Below are 25,551 nucleotides of genomic sequence, written 5' to 3'. Positions count from 1 at the left end.
AAAACTTAGAATTGCCAGTTAACCTTGAATTAGCCAACTATAAAAAAGGTGATACCCCTCAGTGTATATATAAAAACTTATTTTGTGAAATTAATGATAGATATAGAGGTTACAAAATTTATTACACAGATGGTTCTGTAAAAGATGGACATTCAGGTTGTTCAGTAGTATCTGCTAATAATTACTACAGGTATAGACTAGTAAATTTTAATTCTATATTCAGTTGTGAGGGAATAGCTATCCTTAAGGCCTTAGAATTAATACACAGTCAACCTAATACAGACAAATACATAATATACACTGATTCGAAATCATGTTTGACAGCGTTAAAAAACCTAAACAACTTAAATAATCTTATTTTAGAAATTAAACAAAAAATGGTAGATCTATTAAAAGATGGTTACAAATTTGAAATTATATGGATTCCAAGTCACCAAGGAATAGCCGGTAATGAAAAGGCTGACCAGGAAGCCAAAAATGCAACAAGTGATTTTGAAGAGGTACAGCTAATCATTTCCACTGCATCAGATGTTCAAAAACATCTCAAGTTCAAAATTAAAACTCTTTGGGATCATCACTGGAAATTTGAGAACACATCATTTTTATTTAAAATTAGAAATTCAATTTTTGATAAGCTTTCCTTTTCCTTAACTAAAAGAAAAGACCAAGTGGTTCTTACAAGATTGCGGATTGGACACACAAATTTAACTCACATACATCTTATTACCAAAACAGATAAAAACAAATGTAAGTGTGGTTTGGATCAAACTGTGGTACACTTGTTAATTGAATGTAAAGCATATGACATAGAAAGACAATTTTGTAAACTCCCTGATAATTTAACAGACTGTCTGACTCAAGATGGGTATAAGCAGACCCTTAGTTTTTTAAAGATCATTGGTTTGTATAATTTAGTATGATTTCGAAGTCAATGTAACTTAAAATGATACTGTAAACTGTGGTCGTTAATGACCCTAGTTGTTAAAAAGCGACCTTAAATAAATAAATTAAAAAAAAAAAGCATGATTCATGAGCAGGTAGAGCAGAAACGTAAGTAACCAACACTGGCTTTATGCTTTCGTATACTTAAATAACAAATTACCTTAAAAATTTTATATGAATAAAAAACTGCGATTTATAATGATAATAAAATGGACGCAAATATACTTCGACGGCAAAATGATACTTAGTTTATACATTTAGAAGATTTACAAAAAGAATATCGGTTGTCTATTAGCAGACATTGTGTTATTTTTATCATTATTTCCTAAGTCTGTAGTATCTGTACCAGTTTTGTATTGAATAATTTAAAATATAATTCCCCGAGCCTACCGCTAAATCTGTTGTCTTCATCTAAATTGAGGCCAGCTTACCTTTCAAATATCAGGTTATATTATGTGACGGGCAAAAATAAACGATAAAAGAAAAATAGACCCGAAATAATTCTGCACACAAAATTATACCTGCTTGGAACAACTCTATAGTTCGATTAAGGAACGATAGATGTCGCTAGTGGTACGGACGCATTCTGTTTTAAAAATATCGTCGTGCTTCTTCGTATCGCTCGGCCGAGGCCCGAGAGCTCTGTGATTATCACAACTCACTGACCTTGAGGCAAAAAGGAGAAACGATACTAATTCCAAGTGCGGGTTTTTTCTAACTTCGTCCATATTAATAAGGCGAAGCACGTTCTTAGAAGTTTAGTTTTATACGCAAATTGGGTTTTAGCTTTTTTATTATCTTTATTCGAATGATATTTTATTGCTATAAGGGTTTAGTTATTAATTTGAGGCATAGCTGCGTTACGGATTTGTAAATCGGATATGCCGCTACAAAACAATGGAAACTTCGACTTTATTCTACTTCGACTATATTAAACTAGTCAGATAGATAGATAATATACTCTTTATTATTTATTACATCACGGTACATAGATTCTAAAGAAGTGTATAGTACAATCTTAATACGAAATATGACATTGATATTTATGAATGCATCCTAAAGATTTTTGCTTTGGAGCGACGACGACATTGGAAAGAAAAGCTTTTTTATCTATATAGGTACCTATTAATACGTGAAGCAAAAACTTTGCACCCCATTTTACGAAAATTGCGCGGACGGAGGATTATAAAATTTCCCATACTTATTAGGTATATAATATAGAGAATATAGTGAAGGAGTGCAGAACGCTATTTTTTTTTATTATGCATAAAAAATACATTAAATCGATTAAAAAAAAATCATTATACACACCACCAACTATTTGACACACATACGCATGAATACTATTTATTTATTGTCAAACTTTTCTTATTGCATAAAATCTGTGGTCAAATTGAGAATAGATTAAATATTGTTTGTCTTTATTAATATATGTCTAAGTGTAGTCTTGGCGAAGTCTGTGATTATAGAACTATAATAGTAAAAATAGTCTTTGACAATATAATCATAATAGTGTGCAAACTTCTAATAATATCAAAGAATTATAATAGCCAATTTCGAGTAACGCCACCAATAGTTTTTATTATAATAAAACGCTTCGTACTGAATTATTATGTAAACATTTCAGGTGTGTGCGCGAACATTAAGCTTAGCATAAGCTAATTCATTATAATAGACTTAATAACACGTGCTTTTCAAAGTTGAGCACGAAATGCAATGTCGAAACGAAACCCGCACTGCCAGGTGACTGGATAACATTCACCGCGCTTTCCGAGAAACCTTGTCAACACATTCATAGTGACGCACCGCACCGCGGGCCGCATTTCATTACCCGCAATTCATCGTTCTATGTTTGTTTAGTTGTCGCAAACTAAGTTCGTATAAATAATACTTTCATTTATTAATAAAATCGTTAAAAAAATAATTAAATACGAGACTTTGTCGCGACGTAGAACGCGCTTAAAATAGAACTGCTCCTCGCGAAATTACAAACAACAAAATATTATAATGCGACCAAAAAAAAAAGCACATCAGTACTAAATTGCTTGTACAAAATGGATTGTACGTTACCCTATATAGGCACAAGCTAAATAGCTCAATATTTAATTTTAAGTTTGGCGGTTCGTCTTTTTTTTTTTAGAAGAATTCGCGGCCCTACTCATTTGTATTCAGTGGCCTCTCGATCCCATAGACATTACAATGAAAATGCCGCCACCCACATTGAAACATAAGCTTGTCTCTATCTAACTACTGCTCCGCCCTAAATGGGATGCATTTAGGTTTTGCCACAGAAATAGGTAGGTCTTGGTACAGTATGTGCTAACAATACCCCTACCACAATTACCGGTTAGCGATCGCATTGTGCCACCCACTGAGTTTCTCGCCGGATCTCTTCAGTTGGTCACGATTCCGATCCGGTCTTAGATCCATCGAAGCACTGCTTTTGTTGGGGGTAGATTAGCGATTTCGCTCAGACTGAGCCCCGTGAGCTTGCTTACTGACCCGGTGAAATCGGAACAGTCCCACTACGCTACCGGGGATTAGGTACGTAAAAAAATGTCCTTACACCGATGATAATATTGAATTGTACGATAATGATAATGAAAGATAAAACTTGGTATGCTCAATAACATATTTCACATTACATTGATAGTATGATACACAAACACAAAAATATACAGGGACATATACGATGTCGATTCTGTGACCTTCTAGTACGCGAGCCACGCTTTATGCCGCTATGCCATGAGCGCGTTGAATTCTAATTAACCCAAATAAAAAAAAGGTAAGACTGCTTTACGTAGGTATTTAAATTTAATTTAACTTCGTACAATTTCTGATTTTTTTATTTATTTAAAATACACTAGCCTTAATAATACCTATAACAAATGTGGTATAACTTAGGCTATCATTTCACAGTACAAATAACATGTTTGAAGTTTCCGAAGTCTCATTATGTATAAAAATTATGAGCGTGTCTCCAAAATATTTCAACGTTTTTGTTTACGTAATATTTTTTATAACTGAATAGTAGTAACATAACATTTATGATTGTAACAAAAAACAAACGCGACGGTAATAAAAAACATGTGCAGAAGCGAACCCTTTTATTCTCACTCGTAAGCTAATTCTTTGTCTCTTTTTAGTGTCGCTTTTTCGTTTCATCAAACTTCTAATCACAAGGCAGCTAAAGAAAGTTTCGCTTGATAAACAAAAGCCCTTTGAGTTTAATTCGCCAGCTCTTTTCAAGATCATCTTCATTTTGGAACCATTGCCTTAAATCTAATATTTTGGCATTCAACAAACGAATTCACAGTTGAGTGAAATAAATAAAAATACCTACATAATAATATATTGTTTTTCATACGACCTCCTGTAACAACGCACCAGACTTTCTGTAAGCTAAAATACATCAAATTAATCATATAATTAGCAGTGCGCTATGCGCTAATATGAATTACAGAATGTAACTTCGTATGATTGTGATTACGATTTTTTTTGTTTTATCTCTTATTTAGAATATCTATCATTCATTTTATTAAACGATACCATATCGTTACATATTTAAAAAAAATCTAAACGAACATAGATTATATATTTTAATTTCAAATTAAAAAAATACGTATGTCATCATTGCTGGTGAAGTTGTACCTTATATCGTAAAATAAAAACGATGGAATTGAGCAGGCCCCTATGCGCGTCAGCCATCATCAACATACATTTTTGCCTGCGGGACTAAGGTCGCGTCTACACTGAAATTAGTTGCATGACACTAATTTCACCAAAAAATCGCGCAAGGCACGAAACTAAATTGCATGCATGAAATTAAAGCAATGCATTACGAAAGTATTAAATTACACGTGAAACTGTTGGTAAAACTAATGTCACGAAATTAATTTCATGCCACTAATTTCGTAATGTAAATTCACCTTAACCGACGGACGTGTTCTATAAGCACCAACGAACATCCCCGCCCGGCACTGACGTAAAAAAAATTAAACCCGAACCCTCGCGGTGCTTGTTCCCTTCGTTTTTGTGTTACGATCCCTCGGAACAACCTAACTCAGGGCCCTGTCCGCATTCAACAACTGGCACCCTATTATATTATGTATTTTCTGTTGGAAATTTAACGTCGTAAACGGGAACTATAGAACGTTACTCGTTATCGCTTCGTTTGTGAGCAGAGCAAAACAAATACGGACCGAGACTGTTACGTTATCTGCGAATTATTAACTACGAACAATGTGTTTTTGTTTCGTGAATGATTTAAGGTTTTTGTTCTGTTCTGTTCGTTTATTTCGTATTGTGTCTTAGTTAAATACGAATTTCGATTTAAAATTCCGTATATCTACACTACCCTTTAGACCTTTTTAAATTGATAACTAGGTACCTTGTATCTGTATGTCAGAAATCAGAAATTATTTTAGACTAACTTAACTCCAAACCGAAATAAATTATTTACTGCTGTTCCTTTTTACTTTGTAATGATTTTTCTACTAATTTTTAAGGGTATATTTAATAAGTATCTAAATAATATCTCGTATAATAGTAATAATAATATGAAGAGCTCGTCATATTATTACGTAAGAATAATTATAAAAAAAAAACTTTAATTCACTATCCACCCTTAGTTGAGCAAGCTTATTTTTCAAACATCTCATTTTGTAATTCGAGGAGGAAATAATAATATTCTCAATTAATTTTTTCGGAAGTATTTTTTTCGAATTAATATCAAATATATCAGATTACAATCAGCAATATACAAATCAAGGAGTTCCTGATACCAACATTATAAACAATACATCCGTCTATAGAAGATTTCCGGATTGTATAATGGTTCGGCCGGTCTCTACCGTAAAATAGGTCAAGGAATTCCTCCTTGACGCTGTCACCAGTAAGGCACATAGCTTATTCCAATAATTACTATCACGATAAATAAAGATTTCTGGAACTTATCGACTTACTTTTTTTTTGCATCTTAATAGATGTCAAAAGGAATAATTTCCTTCATCGTGGAAGTAATTAGCGAATGCATATCAAGTAAAAATTTGCATTTAGAAGATGATCCCTGCCCTGCCCACAGGATTTGGGGTATGGAATAGCCATATCATCTGTCGCGAGAATATCAGATGTCTTACCCCTTACGGACGTTTCAAATTCAAATCAAATAGTGCCTACTGGTGAAGCAATCCCACAATAGGGATTCAGTTTTATTGCCATTTTAAATTTGAAATTAATACCTGACCGAGCTGGTGGTAGTTCTTTGTATTAACTATACGTCAATGAACTAGGATCACTTTTATGAGACCTGCATACCTATTTAGGTCAATATGAATGACCTATTTGAGATGACACGAACTAATCGCCTTGACCCATTTAAAACGGAGGTCGCTCTCATGACCCAGAAACCTGATATCCTGACGGACGGATACATAAGGGTTCAATAACCTGGATCATAACGTTATTCTCATATCTGCTATAACTGAACATGTAGGCATAGTCAATTTATATTTACACATTATTTCAGTTGATAGATTGCTTATTATTATCTTTGGGGTATTATTATACACTATCTGGGTATTATTATACACTAGCTGTGATTATAAAAGGCCTTCTTGATTTCGAGCCAGAGGACCTTTCGTTATGACATTAGTCAGCAAACGGAGATGCGTCCCGACTTCTACTCCGTTCCCACGTACGAGTATTACAGTCGACTCTCAATAATTTGACGCGAGTTAATTTGAATTTCCCGTAAGCCTATAGGTTTTCGGGGTCCCATTAAAATTGTCGTTAAATTTAACAAAATCAATATCCATTGGTCTCCTCGATAATTAGAGGTTGAAGCAACAATGTTGCCCGTCAACATGCAATAAACACTGGTCGAATTAATTTTATTCCTCCTTCCCTCTTGTTTATTTCAAACACGGTTTTTTTTGAACTCTTGGTAATTTAAAAATTTTCGCCGCGGTCCCTTGAGTTTTAAAATATCGACAGTCGGCTGTAGTATTACCACAACTAAATTTCTTAAAAATCTTTCCCTAATTTTCATCTAAAGTAATTAAGGTAGGGTTCCTCTTGAACCCGAATGCTTTTGTACCATTATAATTGTAGATTAATTACAGACGGCAAGTATCTTCTCGAACTGTCTCATCTTCGATCTTCATTAGACGTCGGGCGACATTATTGTTGTCTAATTTAATAGAATATAATATCGCTCATTGTGTCGCATGCGGTGTACAATTACCGCCGAACAATATGTGTGTTGAGACTTCGAATACGTGTGTGATCATTAATGTTGGGTGTCTGTAGGATCCGGCAGCCGCTATAGTGTAGGTTTTGATCACTGCCCTTCTTCACTCATAAATATGTCGCAAAAATATATGATATATACCTAATAGAGGACCAATCACACACGCCTATTTGGCCCTAAACTAATTTTTCCCTGTATTACGAAAGTTTGATATATGTAGTAATATATACGTTTAATTTATATCTATACTTATATAAATCTACAGTGGTTTTTACGGATGTTCTAACTAATATACTTATATATAACTACTGAACCATGCATCCGATTGACTTGAAACTTGGAATCCATGTAGAAAATACATGTACTTAATGGATAGGCTAATATTTATATGAGTGTTGGACTTCCTAATAATAATGACAATAAATAATAATGTTAATTTTAAATGTCTAGGGAAGCGGGCGAGTACGGCTAGTATATTATATTAATAAATGATATTATAGCCCTCAGACACAAAAAGGTTAGTTGTATAAATGTTTGTGTTATCAGTTCTCCCTTCTGAAAAGTCTTTAGCGCACCACGTAACTGCTTTCTCTATATTCTGCATTTTTTTGGAATATCATAAATTTTGTTACTAAATTTTGCAACATTCTTTCATCATAGTTTGTTCTCGTCTCATTAGTAATCATACTCTTTGGGTATTTTCTTTGTGCATAAGCAACTTCATGGTACCTAGTCCGCGCTCTTTCCATTCTTTGTCTGTAGCATCAAAACAGATTAAAAAAAAACTATTTATTTACAATTTATAAAACTTTCTAAATCAAGACAGCATTGGTTATATTATGTTTATTGATATAATTCAAATAACATTTAACTATTGTATATACTCATAAATTATCTCATCGTAATTATCGAATTCATCTAGAAACGGATTTGTTTTCAAAAAAGTCTTCAAAGATTCTACTGGTGGTAGAACCTCTTGTGAGTCCGCGCGGGTAGGTACCACCGCCCTGCCTATTTCTGCCGTGAAGCAGTAATGCGTTTCGGTCTGAAGGGTAGGGTATTCGTTGTAACCATACTGAGATCTTAGAACTTATATCTCAAGGTGGGTGGCGCATTTACGTTGTAGATGTCTATGGGCTCCAGTAACCACTTAACACCAGGTGGGCTGTGAGCTCGTCCATCCATCTAAGCAATAAAAAAAAAAAGATTAAAATTAAGTTCCTTTCGTTATTTACCCAGATTAATCTCGATTTAACTACCTACTGATGAAAAATGTAACTATTATTATATTTATAACTGGGTCGTTTATAAGTATCTCTACGATGTAAATAGTTAACTAATGCACTTATTTTTGTTATTCATCTAGTTTTGTAATTAATTAATGATGTATAAATAGATAAAGCTGAAGGAAAATGACGTCTGTAAGGTCTTGATGCCCAAGATAGTTAGAATTTCCCTTTATTTTTTTCATAAACCTACATATTGTGTGCTTATAACGTAGACACCAATTGATAATTAGCCTTCGGTTTGGAAAACCTAGTAGTAATGTTTAATACTGTACTGGTAGTAGAAATATTTTGTTGTTGTCAATAAATTTAGACGAACTCATACAGTAAAGAGTGACTCCGGCGGCCCACGGACATCGGCAATGGTCAAATTGTTGCTTTACTATAAATAGGTTTTTAATGTATAGTAGAATAAATAAATGTAGAAGCGGTCTGTACTACTTTGGTGTCTAATTGTTTACTTACAACAGTCCAATACGGGATCACGTATTTTGGGAAAGAATAGGCTAACAGAAAAGCTAGAAGAAAAAATAAGTCTTTTCTGATCGATTTAAAATACCACAATGAGGTACCTACGTGGTTAAGCACCTGGTAATAAAAGTAAAAGACCAATAAATCGAAATTGAATATTAGGTAATTTAATATCAATATTAGAATCCGGAATACTCTATTACCTAATTAATAGTGTCTTTAACCAAACGTAATAACCCTAAATCGATCGGGATAGGCATCGATTTTTCAACAGAGAATGCTATAGAACATAGTAAATAATTTGTAATAAATCTATAGCGATCTGCGGCGATAATGACGGCGCCAAACTTACAATTTCTACACAGTATACAAAAATACACCTAAATTTAAGAGGGATCAGAGCACAAGGCGATCTATCTATCAAAACAACAAAGCCGATTGGTGTGACGTTTCACCCCGGTGATATGTACGTCCTACTACCTAAATGCCTTATGTACACCGCTAGTTACTACTTCATGACTACTCTGAGCTCAGTGTGTACTGCAATGCAACGGAAAATATGCGTGTTTACCAAAGTCGTTTCGGTAGAACGGTGTCGTGTGTTGCGTCACGTTTAAGGAAATTGATAGTGCGCCGAGGTCGACGTGACTAACATTTTCGCTTCTTGTGTTCATTTGTGATTAAATTTTCATTTCTCTAATTCGTATTTAAGTGTGGTGCTGTGATTTACAATCAAAATGAAATTTATTTTATCCCATCCCGTTCCTCCTTGTGGGTGGAGGCCAGACAAATGTCCGATGTTCAACACGCCACGCGACCGACATAACCTTGTGACGCCAAGTGAGTATATTTTTTGTACTAATACTCGAACGTCATGAATGCAAAAACAGTGTAAACGCAAATTAAAATTAGATTTATCATTAAATAATCAGTTATATCTGTTGTAAATTCGTACATTTTGGTCAAATATATCGGTCCCAAGCGTATTTCGAATATTATTATTGAACGTCATAGCGAGGTTCAGTCGACAAGATGGCGGCGAGTGGGGAGAGGGCGCCCAGTTGGCCAGGTGCTGCCGCCGCGTCGAGTTCGGCGCTGTAGTCAAACTAAATACGCAGTGTTGTACATTTAGAACGTTCACAATGGCTACCGCGAAAGACACGTCTACTTTCTTTCTGGAGGCAAATGCAAAAGAATTCGATAGTGTATTAAAGTTGTATCCTCAGGCGATTAAACTAAAAGCTGAACGTAAAACAAAAAGACCAGATGAGCTCATAAAATTGGACAATTGGTAAGTACAAACGTCTTTGAAAGGAGAAAATGCGGCCGTGGCGTGTCAATGAACTTGTATTGTGTGTGTAATGTGTATCCGTGCAAACTGATTTGATAGCTACCTCCCTCGCGGACTGCATCTCTAGTCCGCGGACGGCTCATTAAAACCACTGCGTCACGTGGGATCGATGTCAAATTGACACGATCGTTTTTCCTGAAGCCAGTGTGGGGGAAATTATCGCCGCGCTCAGGCGTTATAAAATGGTGGCTGTCCTTTACGTTTCATGACTCGTTTTAATGCATTTACGATCACGTTTACGAGCGTTTTCTCAATAATACGTTTAAATTCTCTTATTAAATAGCATTCGTTATAATGTGAATACTACGAAAAATAAACACTCAAAATTCTACTGATAATTACAATGCTTTGTTAACTACTGAACAAGTCACATCCGTTCAAAATGGTGACTTGCTTTTAACTTTGTTAGCTTTATTAATGATTTTTGACTATAATATATTTAAGGGACTGTCTGAAATTTCAATAATGATACTTTACCATGTTTTCATACATAATGTTAGTATTTAATTTAAAAAGTTTAAGCGTCATTCAGAAACAAATGACTCATTGAAGCATAACTTAAGCTATTTACAGAAAACTGCAAGCCTATCATTGTTTAATTAATAAAAAACATAATTTGGTTTATGTAATGACAGGACCTTTTTCTGTGTGCAATTAACATGACAATTTTTTAATTTTTTTAAAACTAACCTTTAATAACTTCATATGGTTTACTGGACGCTAAACGATCGTCAACCATAATGGATTAATAATATAATACCAATAAAACCATAAATAAGATTATATCCTACCAGATTCATGTTTTACTAGTCAGGAATTTTAATATAATTTATAGCTTTGCCAAAAATTACTGCATGGATATTTAATTAGGTACATTTTATAAATTAGCACCAAAGAGCTTCATTTAAATTTGCATTGCTCCTTTTTATTAAGTTACCCAAAAAATTTATATTTTTTAGTTATGGATTGTTCTGAAAAGAACTTATTTAAATTTTGATTTGATTTTAAAGTTCGAATGGAACAACGAATTCACCAAATACCAAATCACAAATTTTTTTTAGTTGAAACCGGCTTAAATTTAAAACTATTGCCATAAAGAAAAAAAATTCACAATTTTAATATTATTATTAGTTTAAAAAAACCCCATTTAAAATTAAACTAAAAAGCAACAATCAAACAATTATTAATTATCAAAATATTAGAACAATGTTATAAAATTATTGTAATATCATCAGTCCTTATTACGCGTGCAAATTTCCAAGTTTATCGGATTTCTTAAAGCTGGAAAAAACTACATTAAAAGATTGCCTTATATAGATAGATCATCAGGCAGGTAATTTTAATCAGAGCATATTTGAAGTAAAGACTATAAAGTTTATTCACACACGTGCAAATATTTTTTCTATACATCGAAATTAATGAAGGACCTCAATAAATAAACACGGAGAGCTGAACAGAATTACTAAATAATAAAAACAGACTGTCCGTATTCAGAACTCTTGCAAGTCTGTTAAAACTGTGTATTAAAAGACACATTGTCGCTATACTGCGTTAAAACACCAGATGTTTCGTGCCTCTAGGTACATACATGTGCTAAGGCGGGATAATGTTGTACTATATAATGTAAATAATGTTGTAAATGCTCTTGCACTTGTTCAATATTTACTTCGAATCGTTAAGCACGGGTTTTTGTTTATTTCATAGATGGATCAACTTTCGCATAGTACACTTGGATTTAGTTGACTTCCGAAGCACATAGGCATCATGAATGCCTCTCAACTTGAAGCATGATGCCTAATTTCTAATTGTATACTAGAACGGCTGTACCTTAATACTTCGCGCTAAAAATATGCAGGGCGGTAGTACCTACCGGCTTACAATAGCCCGTATCAGCAGTAATTGCACAAATTACTGTTATTACTTCATCGTGGTTGTCTGTTGAATTCGAGCACTGGTATCGCTTGATGCGAGTAAATCAGGCGTCTGATCCTTTAGGCGACGACGACTTCAGACAATTGATTAAGAAAGTACAAGATTAACATCACAAAGGGACGTCTTTAAGGTGTATTTAATTCGAAGAATGTATAAGCGTTCATTAAACTTCTAGGAAGATTAAGATCAATGATTTCAAAATTTAAATTTGATTAACATCAAACATGGTGAATTCATAGACTGACTTATCATATATAAAGAAAAACGATTTATTTTTCAGGTATCAAAATGAACTTCCCAAGAAGATCAAATCGCGGGGTAAAGATGCGCACATGATCCACGAAGAACTTGTCCAGCTCATGAAATGGAAACAGGCCGTAAGTATATCACGGTTCGATAAAAACGATAAGATATCTATACTAATCGATAATACTCGATAGCGAGTAAACGCTCTGTTGTTGACATTCTCTATTTTGTTTTTTTCCTTTATTGATGCACAAAATAAATTACAATCATAGAAATTACAAGTATAAATATTTAATATAACAACTGAACAGATGCCTAAATACCTTGTGTACCATATATATTACTATATATATGTACATACATACATACGCTCACACACACACACACACACAACCGCTATTGATAAATAATTCGTCGATATATAAGAATTGTAAAAAAAAACGATTTAAATATAATTTAGGCTTAAAGTGATTTAAGATTACGGTGTTCGTCTGAGAATTCCCTCGAACGTAAACTCAAAGAAATCGTCGAATAGGCAACCGAACAACAATAAAAATGATATTATTGATATTGCCCACTGAGTTTCTCGCCGGATCTTCTCAGTGGGTCGCGTTTCCGATACGGTGGTAGATTCTGCGAAGCACTGCTCTTGCTAGGGCCAATGTTAGCAACACTTCCGGTTTGAGCCCCGTGAGCTCACCTACATGTTAGGGCGAAGGTGAAATAGCCTCTCAAGGTTATCAGTATAGGTAGAAATAAAAAAGTTGATAGTACGCGGGCGAATCTCGCATAAATGTGGACCGGCCATTCTCTCTCTTTGTCTCTTCAATCGGTCCCTCATTGCTGAGGATCGTGACTCCGTCCGATTCTGTTAACTAGCAGACTCCATCGATCCCGTTCTGTAGCTTGCTGGAGTGCATCGCTGACAGGTATTTTCAGTTCCTCCGCTATTTGGTCCGACCACATCCCTTTATTATTCCGCCACCGCTGTTTCAAGTTCGCTAAGAAAATGGAAGACTAATTATTGCACAATCCACTATTTGTTAACTATAATTTAAATTATTCATTAACTATTTTGAATTCCGTACAAATTCCGAAATTATGCAACATTTTTTCTGTTCTCACTTTTCAATGTGGACGAATTTAAATTAAGCTCTTACGATACTTGTTATACCTATATCGGGTTCACCTTTTTATTCACACACAATTAATTACCATTATGCTAATGAGGTTTTATTTAAAACTAAAAACTTACGATTCTTTTTTTTTTGCAGTTCATTTTGATTGTGGTTCTTAATTTAAATTAGTAGTACTACTACTAGATATAATTATATGCATTTTACACAGATAAAATTTGAAACGTGTTCAGTCACGTGATCAACTTGAAAATACCAATACAGAAAGACTATTTATTTTATTTATTTAATGAAATTAACGATCACAAACAAGGTTAGAGTTTCAAACATCGGGAACGACGAAAACCTTTTAAGGCATGGGTGTGGTATAAATTCGCCCATGGATCAGGTACAATTCAAAACAAATGTTATATGACAATGCTATTTTCATATCAATAAAGAATTCGACATACGAACTAGCCCATAGACACAGCCTACTGAGTTTCTCGCCGGATCTTCTCAGTGGGTCGGCTCCGGTGGTAGATTTTGCCAAACACTTCTCTGATTAGGGCTAGTATTAGTAAAGTCCTCTCGTTGAGCCCGTGACTTCACTTACTAGTACGTCCGCAGCTAGAATAGACCATTAGCCTAGTAACGATTAGCTAATAAAAAAACTGAAAATACGTACAAATCGTTTCGGAGTTATTTCAAAACGCTGTTTCTCTTTAATACCATCGCACACTCAAACGTTTTTGGACAAAAAGTATTCAATTTTGATTCTACGATGCATATAAAATGTTCAATGTAGGATTCGCAAAAGAATCACTGTAATGTTAATCTCATTCCTAACATTCTATTAAGATACTTAATCAAAAGATTTTTTAATAATGAAATCAGCAATTGCGATACAACTCCATCACAATTGTTAATTGTATATCGATCGATGAATACAATTCGCAACGTTTACAAAAACACGCGTATTGTGTTAGGAATAGAAGCGACGGTAAACTACTGTACGAATTTACTAGTCAAACGTACTAAACGTTTGACTAGTAAATTCGTTACTAAGAATCTTCGAGCAAAGTGGAACAAATACATAATGACCTTTTAACACTTTTTTATGCTTAAGTAGTTAATTTGTAAAACTACATACAAATAATTGTATATTGGGCTCTGTGCGTTCCTAAGTCGAAACCCACAGTCACAGCCCACTGAGTTTCTCGCCAGATCTTCTCAGTTGGTCGCGTTTCCGATCCGGTAGTAGATTCTGCGAAGCACTGCTCTTGCTAGGGCCAGTGTTAGTACCACTCCGGTTTGAGCCCCGTGAGCTCACCTACACGTTAGGGCGAAGCTGATATAGGCTCTCAAAGCTATCAGTATAGGTACGAAAAAAACCAAAGTCGATTTATCCGATGTTTTATTTAGTGCGGGCTGTATGGCCCGGTTGCTGATGATAAAGAAAACTTGTGCTGTAATACATGTAAATGTATTACAGTAATTACAGTAATGTAGTAAATGTATATTTCTATGTTAAAACATTTGACACTTTATGAATATAATAAACACGTCAGCTTGCGGTGAAAAGTAAAAAAAAAAAGAAAAGGACACCAACAATGTTGCCAGTCATATGATTTTTTTTCCATACTAAAATATTGGAATTGCCAACATCCAATTATGCTAAAACTGGATACATGACCCTCCGAGGAAGGTTTATATTTTAGTATCATTAACGTACGGTAGGTGGCGCGCGAGTGGACCCATGAAATCGATTGTTTTCATATTAGCGATAATCTCAGCCCGGAGCGTGACCATGATTAATTAGAAAAAATAAAGTATACGAGCGACTTGCACAAATAGAATATCTACCTTTTTTGCAGAACTTAAATATAGTATAGTTAAAACTATTTTTGCTTTTGTTAATTCTAATGTTTCGAATACTTTTCTTGTTTTCGTGGTCATTTGAATATTGTAATAACTACCCTCTATTTTTCTATAAAAAAATATTTCTAGACTTTTACTATTAATTTCACATAAAACGAACAAATAGTAACTTGAGATCATCAAAGATAATTCAAACAATAATGTATAATATATTAAAGTATGTTTTTAAAAGATTCACTATAAGCGGCCCTAAACTTAAACATTCTTGTAAATTATTAGTAACGGACACACGCATACAAGAGTAGGTTACCTAAAGCCAGACCTCGAATAATTATTTTCTTTACCAAAGATATTGACAAAGACGGGGAACCAAAGCCGGCGGGACTCCGTGGTACAAGTCACATAAAACAACTTTTATAATATTAACTAGCTGTAGGTACCTACCCGTCCGCTTCGCTAAGCATTTAAAATTAACATTATTATTTCTCAAAAAATTCTCATCATTAACGCCCCCGCAACTGGTGTAGGGAGTCCAACACTCATATAAATATTAGCCTATCCAGTACATGTATTTTCTACATGGATACCAAGTTTCAAGCCAATCGGATGCATGGTTCAGTAGTTATAACGGAACATCCGTAAAAACCACTGTAGATTTATATATTAGTATAGAGGACAAATGCAGTCACATAATTTCCTTTGAAAATTTGTTCACCACAAATTTCTCAAGTCACGTTGCCAGAACACGAAACATGAATGTTGTAATAACATGCACTCGGGCCAGTAGTATATAATAAACAACGCGCAGACAATACGAGGTATAATTAAAGCGCGAACAATGCCTTGTAAATCAAAATTTCTTTTCGCAGAGAGGAAAATTCTACCCGCAGTTGTCGTATCTGATAAAAGTGAACACGCCACGAGCTGTGATGCAAGAGACGAAAAAGGCCTTCCGCAAACTGCCCAATATCGAATCCGCGATGACCGCTCTAAGCAATCTCAAAGGCGTGGGAACGGCCACAGCATCAGCGTTATTAGCTGCCGCTAGTCCAGAAATAGCACCGTTTATGGCTGACGAATGCGTCCAGGCGATCCCCGAAATGGAAGGCAGCGATTACACAGCAAGGGAATACCTCAATTTCGTAAGCCACATACGAAACGTCTGTGATAGGTTAAACGAGGTGAGTTTCTTTTTTTTTTTATTGCTTAGATGGGTGGTCGAGCTCACAGCCCACCTGGTGTTAAGTGGTTACTTGAGCCCATAGACATCTACAACGTAAATGCGCCACCCACCTTGAGATATAAGTTCTAAGGTCTCAGTATAGTTACAACGTCTACCCCACCCTTCGAACCGAAACGCATTACTGCTTCACGGGGGAAATAGGCGGGGTGGTGGTACCTACCCGTGCGTAGTTATCCGTTATCCGTTAAGTGTTGATTTCAAATGAATTTCATATATGAGCCCAAGTTCAGTTCAAATCGTATATAGTTGATGATGAGTAGTTTTTAAATTAATTATAGTCAAAGCCGTGTTTTTTCCCTTATTAATTATTGGTAGTCCGAGTGGCTATTCCGACTACACGGGGCTCACCCTGGGAGGACGCGCTACAACTAGACTTAGCTAGAGCAGTGCTTCAACGAATCTACCGCCGCGGATCCCTAAACCTTCTGTATTTTGTAGGAACAAAACGGCTGCGGCAAGAAATGGTTTCCACACATGGTAGAGCTGGCCCTCTGGACGCACAACATTGTATCGGACTTACAACCACAGTTATTAGGGAAAGAGCCCAACAACCGTCCGGCTGCAAACGGCGGCTCCCCCCTTCCCAGTGACGAGAGCAACTTAGAGCCCCCAGCGACAAACGGTAACGATAAGTTACGAAAATGAGTGAGAGAGAGAGAGAGAGAGGGAGAGGGAGAGTATTCTTTATTGTACACCAAAAAAATAAATAAACAATTCGATACATTAAATACAAAAAAGTACAATTGGCGGTACAAACAGTACAAAATGCTCTTTACATGTCTGTGAAAATTGTACGCTAAACACAAACGGTTAAGGTTGACATTATTTTAAGGTTGTATCGGGAATGTTAAAACAATGTTGCTCACAAAGCGTGCAGTCGAGATTTTCACAATTAGCGGCCATTCACGACACAAAAGCACGCAATAAAACTAGTTCTATTGGGAAATTGAATTGCGCTGTTGATTGTTCTGCGTTCTAAAACGCTGTAAATTATATTCGAGTGACCTTTTATCCTTACCTACCGGTCATCGTTCTCGTCGAACCCGTCATTTGCGACGAAGGGCTCGACGAGTAAAATAACCTATAGATACAGCCCACTGAGTTTCTCGCCGGATCTTCTCAGTCGGTCACGTTTCCGATCCGTTAGTAGATTCTGCGAAGCACGGTTCTTGCTAAAGTTCAAAGCAGCATCAGGTTTGAGCCCCGTGAGCTCACCTACTAGTTAAGCTTACGCTGATATGGTCTCTCTAGACCATCAGCTTAGGTAGGAAAAAAAAATCCCTACCTATTCACTGGTAGCCTAAGGGACTATTCCAGCTACGCGCGGACAGGTAGGCGAACTCACGGGCACAACCTGAGAGAATTTGCTAACACTAGCCCTAACAAGAGCGGTGCTTCGCTGAATCTACCACCGGATCGGAATCGCGACTCACTGAGAAGATCGGGCGAGAAACTCAGTGGGTTGTCTATGGGTTAGTTAGCTCGTCGAACTCTTCGTCGTAATCTCTGAGTTCGACGAGGACGGAGATCAGTGCGTGAAGCTAAAAGCACCTAAAATGATCCCTACGTATCTCTAGTTCTGCAATATCTATTGTATTGTAATCTATTGTAACTATGCTGAGACCTTAGAACTCATATCTCAAGGTGGGTGGCGGCATTTACGTTGTAGATGTCTATGGGCTCCGGTGACCACTTAACACCAGGCGAGCTGTGAGCTCGTCCACACATTTATCCAATAAAAAAAATATATGTTGCATTTATTAACTTATACAACAAACAGACAGTTCTTCTCTTTAGCCTATCAGAAAAATTGGTTACTAAGGATCATGATAAAAACTATGGAATTGCGCGCTAGTTGATACAGGTCACCCAGTTCACGAACTGTGTTCCCGACTCTAAACTAGGTCAAGGACGCGCCTTTGTATGCAAACTGAATTTACTAACATTTAAGCTTATACCTAGGACAAATAAAGTTATCGCTTACTACAATGTTTTCACTTCGAGCTTATACAAACATGTTAATTACTATAGATACTTTATAAATAGGTTTTTATAATCGCTTAACACAGCCCACCTGGTGTTAAGTGCTTACTGGAGCCCATAGACATTTACAACGTAAATGCGCCACCCACCTTGAGATATAAGGTCTAAGGCTTCAAGTATAGTTACAACGGCTGCCCCACCCTTCAAACCGAAACGCATTACTGCTTCACGGCAGAAACAGTCAGAGTGGTGATACCTACCCGCGCGGACTCACAAGAGGTCCTACCACCAGTAATTACGCAAATTATAATTTTGCGGGTATGATTTTTATTAGACGATGTTATTCCTTCACCGTGGAAGTCAATCGTGAACATCTGTTGAGTACGTATTTCATTAGAAAAAATGGTACCCGCCTGTGGGATTTGAAGACCGCTTCGTCGCTCAACACGAATGCACCGGACGTCTTATCCTTTAGGCCACGACGACTTCGAATCACAATAATGCCTTAACATCGAAAAACTCAGTAATTCGTCTTTCAATAGTGCATTGTGAACTTTCCTTATTTTTTTCTATTTTGTACGGGGCTTTCTCGCGTGACGTCACTGCATAGGTTTTTCGCTGATTGCTAAACATATTGAATACCAAAGAACAAGATAAATAGTGAAAATATACATAACAAGAATCAGCACTTTTTTTTTTTTTTTTTTTTTTTTTTTTTCGGGCCGGGGGCCGAACCTCCTACGAGGTCCCCGCGCCTAGGGGGCGCGCGGGGTATGTGAGACTCAACGATCTGCAGGTGTTGAGAGCAGATCGCGGGCCCAAGGATTTTAGGGCCCACCCACTAAACGACTCCCCTGCACTCTTACACCCGACGTCCGATCTCCGTCCGGGGTCAGAACCCGTTCAGAGTAGGGGGGTTCCCGCGGTCAACACTACAACCAGACACGCGGCGCCACCCCGAGGACGCCCGACCGACGGGTCGTCGAGGCGATAGTCGACGACCAACGACGTCGGTCTCCGCGGTACGGCGGCCCTACCAGGCCGCCCGGGCGGTGCCGCTGGTGTTCCGGGATACCCCGCTGGGCCAGAACCAGCCTGCCGGGTCGGAACGCGATACACCGCCGACCGGGTTGCTCTTCAACAGTATGTTCGGCGACGACAGCGACGACGAAAATGCGGACCGCATCGCAGTCCGCAGCCGCCGACGCGCCGTCCCGTCCTCCTGGTGCCAGCGCGCTAGAGTGACGGTACTGACCTAACTCTAAACCTAGTTATTAGTCCTTTAACCATCAAAGAGTTATGTCATTATATTACAAATATTATTATTTACTTCTTTAATGTCACTTAATTATGGTTTAAAGTCAAGTAACAGAATACGTTCAAAGACTGATATTAAACGATAAGTAATTTTGTGAACGTATTTTTGAAGTAAAATTTTTAAGGCGAGAAGCGAAATTACGCCTCTGCCTATGATTGAGTTGTGATGTGCTTTCTCGTTACTTCATGAGACGCGATTTACGATATGATAACTGAAGAAACGCTCACAGCAGAATTTTATGTTTTAACATTTAACTAACTACTAGTTGAAGATTTTATTTCTGATAGTCATTTCCCGTTGTATCATCATGGATAGTTCTTAAACAAGAAAATCAAAATACGGAAATGTTATGAAAATTTATTGGAGTGTTTTTACTCAGTTATTGGTAATCCCAAACAATTCCTATATTCCGTATATAACAAATGATGGACAAATAGTACGACATACAAGAAAAACGTCCGTATTTACTCTTCGAAGCGCCGATTTATTATTATAAATGGTAGCTTACAAACATTTTTACTGGTGGTAGGACCTCTTGTGAGTCCGCACGGGTAGGTACCACCGCTCCGCCTATTTCTGCCGTGAAGCAGTAATGCGTTTCGGTTTGAAGGGTGGGGCAGCCGTTGTGACTATACTGAGACCTTAGAACTATATCTCAAGGTGTGTGGCGCATTTGCGTTGTAGATGTCTATGGGCTCCAGTAACCACTTAACATCAGGTGGGCTGTGAGCTCGTCCACACATCTAAGCAATAAATTACTGGTGGTAGGACCTCTTGTGAGTCCGCACGGGTAGGTACCACCGCTCCGCCTATTTCTGCCGTGAAGCAGTAATGCGTTTCGGTTTGAAGGGTGGGGCAGCCGTTGTGACTATACTGAGACCTTAGAACTATATCTCAAGGTGTGTGGCGCATTTGCGTTGTAGATGTCTATGGGCTCCAGTAACCACTTAACATCAGGTGGGCTGTGAGCTCGTCCACACATCTAAGCAATAAAAAAAAAAAAAAAAAAAAAAAAAAAAAAAAAAAAAAAAAAAAAAAAAAAAAAAAAAAAAAAAAAAAAAAACATTTACTCTTATAAATGACAACTTGTGAGACATTGGAATAAATTTAACTATGCGAATTCTGTATATTACTGCGTGTAGAACGAAAAAGTGTAGCAAACTTAAATCACAATCAGATCTGAGTTTTCTTCCAGCAGACCACAAACACATAAAAATCAGATACAATAGAATTTAAAACTGTACAAAATAAAGTAACGTAATAAAAAAACGACATTCATTTGCTAAATCTTAATCTCTTCACGAGGTATCGTGAACCGGCGATGTAAAGTAAATTATCCCTGTCACATGTTTATCAGTCACGTTAAAATGGTGTCACTGACCTATAACCTTTACATTGCGTGTAGTCCAAAGAACCTTATTCAAGTAAAATTTTAAAAAAAACACCTGAAATCACTAAAACTTTACCAGTTTTAATTTTTTTTCTGCATTTTTTCTTCTCTTCTTCAACCTGTGACCACCCAATGCTGAATGTAGGTCTCTTTATACGCACTCCATTCTTTTCGGTCTCTTGCCGTTCCCATCCAATCCCTACCAGCTATTTTGACCAGGTCAATGCACCTTTGTTGCACAATTGCACACTTGGTTGTACAATCGGTTGTATGCCCACATTTTATTGCATAAAAAAGCGGTGACAAAGATACCGCAATATGAAAGCGACCAATGTTTCAATTGTACATAGTATTAGCTGTACCCGACCGCTTCGCTGGGCATTTAAAATTAACATTATTATTTCTCACCCCCACAAACATTCTCATCATTAAAGCCCCCCCAACTGGTGTAGGGAAACCAACACTCATATAAATATTGGCCTATCCATTAAGTACATGTATTTTCTACATGGATACCAAGTTTCAAATCAATAGGATGCATGGTTCAGTAGTTATAACGGAACGTCCGTAACAACCACTGTAGATTTATATATTAGTATAGATATAGGTAACTGTCAAAGGGGAAAACGTGACTATAATATGGAAAAAATAAACAGGACGGTAGTTTCTACTCGTTTAGGCTTACCGTATACCTTTGTCATAACTTATTAGGTACGTTACAATTTTTATGAATTCAGTTGACTTATATACGGTATATGAAATCAGTGACTGGCCTTAAGGTCTTTACCAAGCTGTTTATAAAGTACATGAAAGTACGAATATAATATTTATTACTGCGAACTTAGAACACAAAAGGTGACAACCCTAAGTTTCAATGCCTTTTGTAAAATACCTAATTCCTGTTGTATGCCTAAGACATAATGCCGTTATCTTTGTTACAGGTAAACTCGTAACGGACTGCGTGAATGAGGATACCACGACGTCGTGCACAGAAGACTCGATGGACGCGAAAGCCGCATCACCCTCCACCCCCGCTACCCCTGCCACTCCAGCGTCACCCTCAGACAACTCAGACTCTGCAGTCAGCACGCCACGAACTAAAAGGTACATTTCTTCCATAATGTAATCTCTATATATAAAAATGAATTGCTGTTCGTTAGTCTCGCTAAAATTCGAGAACGGCTGGACCGATTTGGCTAATTTTGGTCTTGAGTTATTTGTGGAAATCCAGAGAAGGCTTAAAAGGTAGATAAATATAAAAATGCTCGGAATTAAATAAAAATTACAATTTTGTTTTTCCTTTGATGTGTCCCCCGTCGGACGGATTCCTTTTGATTGTTTTAAGTTTATTTTATACAAAATTTTAAACCTTTTATTTATCGATTGAGGCACTACGAAGTCTGCCGGGTCAGTTAGTAAATAAATAAATGACTGGAAACGAATCACGCACGGTCATCCGGCCCCAATTTAGGAGTCCTTGTGTTATGGGTACCAGAGACTGACATACATACTTATATTCGTTTAAATTTATACATATATAGATAATAAACACCCAGACGAAGTTGTATGTTGTTGTTACACAACAGAAGCGACTATTTTAGAACGCTACCAGAACAAAAGTAAAAAAAAACGATATATCATCGCTATGAAACCAAAATCTGCTATGTGCAAAAACTCTATTTTGAACTAACAAGTAAAAACATTTTCTTATAAAATTTTATATGAAGGTGAATTTTTAAGAACTATATCAAATGAAAGCTATACATAAATATTAAAGCTATGACACATAAGTTTATTTTATACAGTAGATACAGATAGAGCTGTGAACTATACGAAAAGGTCAAAAAGTAAAAATCTCAAAAAGTGCACATAGCAGATTTTGGTTTGACAACGATACGATATGTATTTATTTATTGGAGGATACAAAGACTCCTTATAGAGTTCCTTGAACGGTTAGTACTATTCTTCATTCGGTTTGAAGGGTGGGGCTTTGTAACTATACTGAGACCTTAGAACTTATATCTCAAGGTGGGTGACGCATTTACACATTTTAGATGTCTATGAGCTCCAGTAACCACTTAACACCAGGGGGCTGCGAGCTCGTCCACCCATACAAGCAATAAAAAATAAAAATAAAAACAAAAAAAAGGTGGGCCGTGAGCTCGTCTACCCATGTAAGCAATAAAAAATAAAAAACGTGTGATTAACTTACACATCGATTGCATTGTTCCAGACAATTGGAGGAAGGTAGTTCGGCGGAAGAAAACTCACTGGGAGACTCGTCTGAGGCCACGCTACCTAACATCGCAAAGAAACTAAGGAAAGCCACACACTGACACCCGCGCGCGGTCCCCCACCAAACCCCTCGTAAATAACTTCATAGACTTAAATATTGTACCTAGGTAATTTATTTTCGATTCCGTTAAATTTTAACTTAGAACTAAGTTAACGAATACCGGTCGGTTTTTGTAAGTTTTATAGGGTATTAATTGATAATTGATTAATTGAATACTAATTAAATGTTTTTCGGATGTGTTTCGATGGCTCGTCGGGCGTCTCCTTCGAGAGTATGAGATTGTACAATATATTATAAAGACGTGAGTGTAGTCGTGGCTCGCGACTGAGAGCCCAGCGTTAGTTTACGTTTGTAATGTTTCGTTTTTTTTTTTGAATGTATGAAAAGTTCGTAACGCGCGAGACATTCCACTAATTGTAAAAGTGATATTTCGGCGGCGAGGGTCCTCCGCCGTTACCGAGTTCCGGTTTGTGTTCGAATGGTCTCGTCAATCTTCAGTTTCTATCGAAAAGGTTCATATATTTTTTGGAAGCAAGCACGGTCCTAGTACTTTATAAGACTATAATTCACATGAAAAGTTACTAGAATACGAGCAGAGCGAGAATATTTTTGCTCAACACGATCAATTTATGTAGGGCACGTAAATAGTGACGTCATTATTCAATAGTCTGCCCTCCTCTAATGTGAAAACGCTGATGAACGCGGTGAATAAATTTTAAGACAATCAGCCAATACGCTGTTTTTTTTTTATCATATAAAGGGTATTTCAAATAAAATTAACCCCGATATTCTCGATTGCTGGTATTCAAGAACCGTCCTTATGTAGATGGCCGTAAGATTGGCGACTCCATCCGAGGTCAGGAAGCCTAATCGACCAGAAGGTCGTCACACTCACACCATTGCCTTATGACACAGTCTGCCCGCAGAGTTTATATGCAACAAGAGAATACAAAGGTCGTGTTACCCGGGTCCCGGGCACACGGGCCCACAATGTAGTTTTTAATGAACAAATATAAGATATTAATTTTATAAAGTCGCATTTTTATTTACACGTATCCCTTCCCTTGCTTTGTATATAATATATGAGTCGACTAGTATCAAAGCCGGCAATGTGACTTTTGGATAATTATTGGTAAATCAGAAAAACGAATTATTGACTTTGTATTCCATTGGCAGTCACAAAACTCTTCTGAACGACATGTTAGATAAATAACAGGTTAAGTATTAACCTTTAATGCAGATTTTGAACCGTATTCTTTGAAGGAGGCGATTATATTCAAATCAATCTGTATTGAAATATCAATAAAAGATTTTTGTCCAAATGCACAGATTGCCACCTTTGATAATAGACGACTCATATATAAATATATGTTATAATTATGTATAAAATTATAATTATGTATAAATATATGTTATAATTGTGAATTAATTGGTTACCGATATTGTTATGACGCTACAGTAAGAAACTTGCCACCCAGCCCAGCTCTTAATTGCCATAATAGAACCGCTTTCCCACGGTGGCTTCGCGGCAAAAAAAAAAGAAAAATGCTGATATATCCATTAGAGTTTTCAAAATTCTCAATGATTATTACATATGAGAAAATAATAACCAGCAGGAAATTTGTTAGGAAAATAACCAAGATATTGTGCTAGAGTAATAATAACATAAGTCAGTACTTCAATGGTTTGCAAAAAACATTCAAACTTCATGGACAGTGTCGATATTTTCGGACGAACTGGCCATGATATCCCAATATATCAATTTTAGTTGTCTCACTGGCATCAGTACATAAATCTGATAAAAAACAATACCACAATTACATATCCAGATTCGAGTGTCGTAACAA

The 25,551-nt window shown here is 36.5% G+C and overlaps 2 protein-coding genes across 4 annotated transcripts in view; one reads left to right on the top strand and one right to left on the bottom strand.

The window, feature by feature from the left end:
* Positions 1-1,495, bottom strand: part of LOC101735608 (mitochondrial uncoupling protein 4) — a 40,141-nt gene extending 38,646 nt beyond the window's left edge. The window contains exon 1 of one of the 2 annotated variants that reach the window (XM_038016962.2): positions 1,374-1,495. The gene's annotated coding sequence lies outside the window, so the exon portion shown is untranslated. Of the gene's footprint in view, positions 1-1,102; positions 1,217-1,373 lie in introns of those variants that run through there. The other variant, XM_062673328.1, reaches the window with a different exon arrangement.
* A 7,978-nt stretch (positions 1,496-9,473) lies between these two features.
* On the top strand, positions 9,474-24,737 carry LOC101735385 (uncharacterized). 2 transcript variants are annotated; one of them, XM_012691552.4, is made up of 6 exons: positions 9,474-10,240; positions 12,513-12,609; positions 16,344-16,655; positions 17,156-17,345; positions 22,350-22,512; positions 23,642-24,737. In XM_012691552.4, the coding sequence occupies exons 1-6, from the start codon at positions 10,092-10,094 to the stop codon at positions 23,742-23,744; spliced, it is 1,014 nt and encodes a 337-aa protein (XP_012547006.1). In that variant the 5' UTR covers positions 9,474-10,091; the 3' UTR covers positions 23,745-24,737. The 2 variants fall into 2 exon arrangements, with proteins under 2 accessions (XP_012547006.1, XP_004927592.1); XM_004927535.5 differs by having other exon boundaries at positions 9,476-10,240; positions 17,156-17,339.
* Positions 24,738-25,551: the final 814 nt, after the last annotated feature.

The sequence above is a fragment of the Bombyx mori genome, chromosome 17 (assembly GCF_030269925.1).
Source record: "Bombyx mori chromosome 17, ASM3026992v2".
Classification (NCBI taxonomy): Eukaryota; Metazoa; Arthropoda; class Insecta; order Lepidoptera; family Bombycidae; genus Bombyx; species Bombyx mori.
This window is presented reverse-complemented; position numbering and strand designations above follow the sequence as displayed.